We start from the raw sequence: 6,768 nt of genomic DNA on the forward strand, positions 1-6,768 counted from the left end.
AAAAAAAAACAAACAACCCCATCAAAAGTGGGCAAAGGATATGAACAGACATTCCTCCTAGTTATTTTAATGGTAAGTTAGAATAACTCTTAAAAGCCAGAGAAAGTCAAAGATTAAATCATATAGCTCTACATTCTCCTATGGTAACAGTAAATAAATGAGTAAATAAGACAATTTTAGATAGGGTAAATAATGTTATTACTACCTATTTAGGTTCATATTTCTAAATCACATGCTAAGCTGCTATTTTAGACATTACCTACTGATTTCCTGTTGTAATAGATGAAGATGTTTACTACACTTACACTATCTTCCCAATACATTTCATCCCAATTTTCGGTTAAACTGTAGTTCTGCATTATGATTAGGGAAATAAAGCCGAGAAATTTACTGTGATAATGTCTCCTTTTTAATAAAAGTTTCACTTTTCCTGTTGTGTCCCTATCCTTCATTTTTCACATTAGATGCTATTTATACTCATCAATAGATTTTTCTTCCAAATGCTTAGCATATCTACTGAGTCTACTTTTATCTGGAAACCTCCTTTTTGTAGAGACAGGGTCTTGATTTGTTGCTCAGGCTGGTCCTGAACTCCTAGATTCAAGCAATCCTCCCATGTCAGTCTGTGGACTAGCTGGAATTACAGGCATATACGACTGTGCCCTGCCTATTTTTTTGTTTGTTTGTTTTTAAACAAGTTTTTCTTCTTAAATGTGAACAATGATTTTAATTAAAAAATATTTTTGTTGTTTTTGTTTTAGAGGAAGCTTGTATTAATCAATACAATATCCAGAAACAATGTCTGTGAAACAGGTGCTTTTATCCACATTTTGCAAATGAGTCATTAATAAAAACACCAATTTATAAGCAACAGCTAAAAAGAAAAGCAAGCTGATCTAATTTCTCACCCTATTGTTCAAATTAGCATTTTAAACCGTTGCACCTTAATCAAAGTCACTCTTTTATGTACAATAATCACAGGCAAAGCAACTACTATGCAGGGTAACTGTAAATGATCAAAACAGGACACTTTTGAAAATGAATGGAGCACTATTAATAATTATGCCAGGGCAATATGCATAATCTAAGCAAACCAGCCATTCCATTACTAATAACCTCTTGGATGCTGAGCTTTTAAATTTACAAGGTGTTACCAATCCCATGAAGTTCCCCGCTTAAGACACACACCCTACTATGCTAGTGCCTAATATAAAGATCACTACAGTGAAAACAGAAGACGAAAAAAATTAGCAAACATAGAATAAAAAGTTTTTAAGCTACTGATTCTTGCAACCCGCCCCCGAACCCTCAACAAGCACACATACAAACAATTCATTTAGAAATTCACATACTTTCTCCTCGAAGGAAATAGTAATTCACATATTTAAAAATAGATAGAACTGAATAAGCTGGTAGAATTTTCTTTCTCTTACTCAGAATTACTCAATTAAGGAAATAAAGAAAGGGTGAAAAATGATTAGAAAGAAAAGAGAATGAATTGTAGTTTTCTATCTAAAGTAGTTAAGACATGAGAGAAGAAATCACTCAATGCCCTTACCCATCCCAGAGTCTTTCTTGGTGCCATCTGATATTATGTCTACATGATCAGAGTCCACATCATAACTAAAGAAATCATTCAAATAGGTCTTTGATCGCTGGCCACCAAATACATATAAGCAACGATTTTTCTGAAAAAGAAGAAAAAAAAGAAGAAAGGAGAAACTTGTCACTTCCATGAAGAACTCAGAATGATCCTTTAAAAATTTAAACCTCTACAAAAGTAATTTTACAATAGATCCCAATGGAGCTGGAATAAAAGGCAAAGAGGAAGCTCTCTACATATTGCTAAAAGGTAATCTCTAGGACATCCTGTTAAAGAAGAAAAGCAAGGTGCAGAATGATATATTCAGGTTCCTTCTTCCTTTGTGTAGGAATGGAGAAGGAATATCTGTGTATGAGACAAAAAGAGAGGGAGAGAGGGAAAGAGAAAGTGAGAGAGGGGGAAAGTGAGAGAGAGAGCACGTGAGCGAGAGTAGAGATTTCTTCTTTTTTTCAAAAACAAAGGAAGGATAAACCAAAACCTAATAAAGACAGTTACCTATAGTGGCAGGAACAGAGAAGGAAGACCTCTCCAAAAATACCTTGACATACGGTTTTGACTTTAGAACCATGTATATGCTTTTATTTAATTAGAAGACAAAATTAACTAAAAAAAATTCTAAAATTTGGGCAAAAAAAATCCAACAACAAATAAACCTATCTGTACACAAAAATATACTCACATAGAGAAGCGGTATTTCTAGTGATTTTAAACATACCTTTTGACTACCCATCCCTAGAAGTCTAAATCCTAAACAGAAAAATAATCAGAAACCAACGTTAAACAGCACTCAGTGATTCTGTTGTTAGCTTTTTTACTGTGAAAGCTATTATAGACAGACAAAGCAAGTAATGTTATGAAGCAGGATTTTAACCTTAAAAGACACAAAAATAGGCCAGGCATGGTGGGCTCACACCTGTAGTCCTAGCATTTGGGCAGGCCAAGGTGGGACGATTGCTTGAGACCAGCCTGGGTAACAGAGCAAGGCCCTGTCTCTACTTCTTCTTCTTCTTCTACTTCTACTTCTTCTACTACTTCTACTTCTTCTACTTCTACTACTTCTACTACTACTACTACTACTACTATTACAAAAACAACAAACCCAGGTGTGGTGGTACACACCTGTAGTTTTAGCTACTTGGGAGGTTAAGGTGAGAGGATTATTTGAACCCTGACACTCAAGCCTGTAGTGACCTATGATCTGCACTCCAGCCAGGGTGGCAGAGCAAGACCCTATCTCTAAAAAAAAGAAAAGCTATAAATTTACAAAACAGAAGACATTAAGATAAAAAATATTTTATTTGAATTAGACAAATCAGTATGAACTCATGATTTAATTTTTCTCTTACAAAAAAAGATACATAAATATGTGGTGGTGGTGGGGGTGCTCCTACTAGCCAAAGAGAAAAATTTGAGCATCAAGAAAGTGGCCAGGTGTGGTGGCTCATGCCTGTAATCCCAGCACTTTAGGAGGCAGAGGCAGGTGGATCACCTGAGGTCAGGAGTTCGAGACCAGCCTGGCCAACATGGTGAAACCCTGTCTCTACTAAATACAAAAAGTTAGCTGGGCGTGGTGGTGCATGCCTGTAATCCCAGCTACTTGGGAGGCTGAGGCAGAAGAATCGCTTGAAATTGGGAGGCTGAGGTTGCAGTGAGCCAAGACTGCACCATTGCACTCCAGCCTGGGCAACAAAAACAAAACTCTGTCTCAAAATAAAAGAAGAATGACAGCACTGGATAGAAATACATCAATATGTAAAATACTTCATAATAAAATTTCTGTACACTTATCATTGGTTAGCTTTGGAGCCTCAAAGTTAACTCATTAATATGAAAAACAATAAAGGAAAACAATCAAACATTTATACTGCCTATTCAGTATGCTTTACATTTCAGGGTAACCAAAAGTTAATGAGAGGAAGTTTTTTTTTTCCCCTCCATATTAGGAGAATCACACACTTAATAAATGCAGAGGAAATGACATCATTAGAAAAATCACCATATTACACATCCTAACGAAATTTAGGCAATGAAAGGCTACAAAAACCATTAGGCACAAGTTTGAAAGAAAACTTTATAATTGATCAGTCAGGCTAATAACACCCAACCTATTAACATCATCGAAAGCATGACAACCACTTATTAAACGCCTCTTTATATTTTGCAATCAGAGTGTCTATGAAGTATTCTTGCATATTCTCCCTAGCCGCCAAAAAAGAGAGTGAATCTAAAATCAAGCCTTGAGTGCAATGACCAGTTTATAGGAAATATGAAAGAGGAACACATTGAATTACACTACAAAGATAAAATCAAAATCAAAACTGGAAATGTGGGAGATTCTAGAGCACAAATGTCTCGCTTAGTGGGTTTGTATGTGGGCGGGAATAGGGAATACGAGGAAAGAGTACTATTACAATTTTTAAAAAAATGTATGAGACATAACAACCAAATGCAAAATACCTTTTTTGAATCTTGACTTAAACAAACCAACCAAATAAAGATATTTTTCAGTATATTAGAAAAAAAGAACACAGATAGAATATTAAATGATATTAAAGAACTGCTTTTATTTTGGTTGATAATGATACTACAATTATGTTTTTCTTTTTTTTTCTTAAGAGAGAGAGTCTTGCTATATTGCCCAGGCTGGAGCACAGTGGCTATTACAGGAGTGATCGCACTATTGATCAGCATGGGAGTTTTGACCTGTTCTGTTTCTGACCTAGCCAATTAACCTCTACTTAAGCAACATACTGGTCCCTCGGTCTGGGAGGTAACCATACTGATGCCAAACTTAGTATGAACAACTGATTAAGCACAGTGCAATTAAGCACAGTGCAATGTGGCCCAGAACTGGGCTCCAGCAATCCTCAGCCTCCTGGGTAGCTGGGACCACAGGTGTGCACCAACACACCCAACTGTAATTATGTTTTTAAAAAGCCCTTATCTGTTACAATTATACACTATAGTAGTATTTACAAGTATAATGATACAGTATCTGGGATCTGCTTTAAAACACTACAGCAGGTGCTGTAACAAGAAAGGAATAAAAATTTTAAAAATACTCCAGCACAGTAAAATTTAAGAATAAACTTAAAAATCAAAGAAACATCAAGAAAATGAATGAAATTAAAGTGGAATAGTTGTATGAAAAATGAGCAATTATTGATGACTGCTGAAACTAACAAATGAACACACAAAAATGTATTATTAATTATATTATCCTCTCCACTTTGTACAGAGAAAAACATGTTTAAAATACATGTTAAAGAACATGTTTAAAATATTCCATGATATTGTTTTAAAGCTGTGTTCACAGAAAGAAGACCAAGATTTCATTAAAACATCTGAAAAGGTTAAAAAAAAAAAGTCTGTATGTTGGTTTTACTGATACATTTATTATTATTATTATAATTATTATTATTGAGACAAAATCTTGCTCTGTCACCCAGGGTGGAGTGCAATGGCATAATCTTGGCTCACTGCTCAGCTTTTGCCTTCTGGGTTCAAGCCATTCTCCCACCTCAGCCTCCCAAGTAGCTGGGACTACAGGCACAGGTCACCATGCCAGGCTAATTTTTGTATTTTTACTAAAGATGGGGTTTTGCCATGTTGGCCAGGCTGGTCTCGAACTTCTGGCCTCAAGTAATCCACTGTGCCTGACCAGTGCTGATACATGTAAATTCTAATTCTATAAAATCAAATCTTAAATTCTTTGTACTTAATGGAGAATAGCAGAAGGGAAAATAAGAAGAGAGAAAGAAATTGTCCTTCTAATTACTAAGAGAAATTAGTAAGTGGAAAGACTTAAGAAAGGAACAAAGCTACAAAATTGATTTAAGCAGTGAAATTAGTCGTAAGATTGCCTAGATTAGTAGTCAGGTAATAACTACTTAGGAATTACCAGGCTGATGGGAAGAGTCTCATAATTAGCCAACAGTTCACTGTTAAAGAAGTTTTGTCTTTCTCTGTCACTGCTACACTAATCATTTATTTCTAAAGAAAAGTTTTTATCGCTTCCTGAAGAATTAGATTTCACCACTTCTTTTCCTATCTAGGTATACATGATAAAATAACATTTACGCAATGTACGGAATATTCTTACTGAGTGGAATAGCATGCAGTGTCCTATTCGAGACTGGATGTCCTCAGGCCCAGCATTACAGGAGTCCTCTCGAAGAAGTTTCCAGGTTTGACATTGACAGTTGAAAGCAAATAAGCCACTGAATTGTGGTTCACTGGCTCTGCTGTCATCTACGCTGCCATTACAAGTCAAAATTCTACCACCAAAAGTGTAGATCATATGTTTTTCTGAGTCCATACACATCTATCAGAACAAGGCAACAGATTGAATAGTTTTAGTTTGTTCCTGTCATATGTGCTAAAACAAAACCAACATGTACAGTTTTACATTCTCAAAAAAAACTAAACTTTGTCCCTAATGACACTAAATACCACCCCGATTATTATATGCAAGTTTCTAAATACTTTTCAAGTTGCCATTTTCCCAGTGAGAGTAAAAACACGTTGGGATAAAGAGCTTTCTGCTTTCTTGAAACTGTATAATTTTTACCAATATCAACCAATGATACATGAGGTGTTGATTTATACATAAGAGTGAATACTTATATTCCGGGTGAATAGTGATCATACTCTCCTTACTAAAATTCCCTTTCATTCTAGGGAAGCATCCTATTAATATTACTACCATTTATTAAGCGATCAGATACGCAAATAAGAGTGGTACAGCTAAATTCATCTCTCTGCATTTATTTTTATAAAACCCTTCAAATTATTACAAAACAGTAGAACAAACAAACAAAAAGACATTTACAACAATCAAGTCTTCAGACTGACTTCTACATTGTAAAGAACTCTATCTGCTTTTAACATAGCACTATTAATTTAATTTTCTTTGAATTAAGCTATACACTTCATGTTTAAAAGTCAAGCTTTATTCTTCCGTTCTTCCAACTCAAGATTGTAGCTTTTCATAAAAATGTATGAGAAAACAGCCATTTGTCATGAGACAGTAAGAATCAAATTCTGTTTCAAATAATACATAAATCCAAGTTGGGAATTAGCTGTTGAACGTAAGTGGCATTTATATAAAGAATAAATTGTGTACACAAAACGTCTATGTTTTGCTAAAAAAAAAAAAAAAAATA

At 34.9% G+C, this 6,768-nt stretch overlaps 1 protein-coding gene across 4 annotated transcripts in view; it reads right to left on the minus strand.

Annotated features, from left to right (window-relative positions):
• Positions 1–6,768, minus strand: part of MKLN1 (muskelin 1) — a 400,971-nt gene that overhangs the window by 43,326 nt on the left and 350,877 nt on the right. For all 4 annotated transcript variants that reach the window (XM_017851288.1, XM_017851287.1, XM_017851289.1 and 1 more), the window contains 2 exons: positions 5,706–5,927; positions 1,559–1,688 (listed from right to left, as the gene is read on the minus strand). In XM_017851288.1, coding sequence (XP_017706777.1) covers positions 1,559–1,688; positions 5,706–5,927 — 352 coding nt within the window. The remainder of the gene's footprint in view (positions 1–1,558; positions 1,689–5,705; positions 5,928–6,768) is intronic.

This window comes from Rhinopithecus bieti, unplaced genomic scaffold (assembly GCF_001698545.2).
Source record: "Rhinopithecus bieti isolate Rb0 unplaced genomic scaffold, ASM169854v2 scaffold_34313, whole genome shotgun sequence".
Classification (NCBI taxonomy): Eukaryota; Metazoa; Chordata; class Mammalia; order Primates; family Cercopithecidae; genus Rhinopithecus; species Rhinopithecus bieti.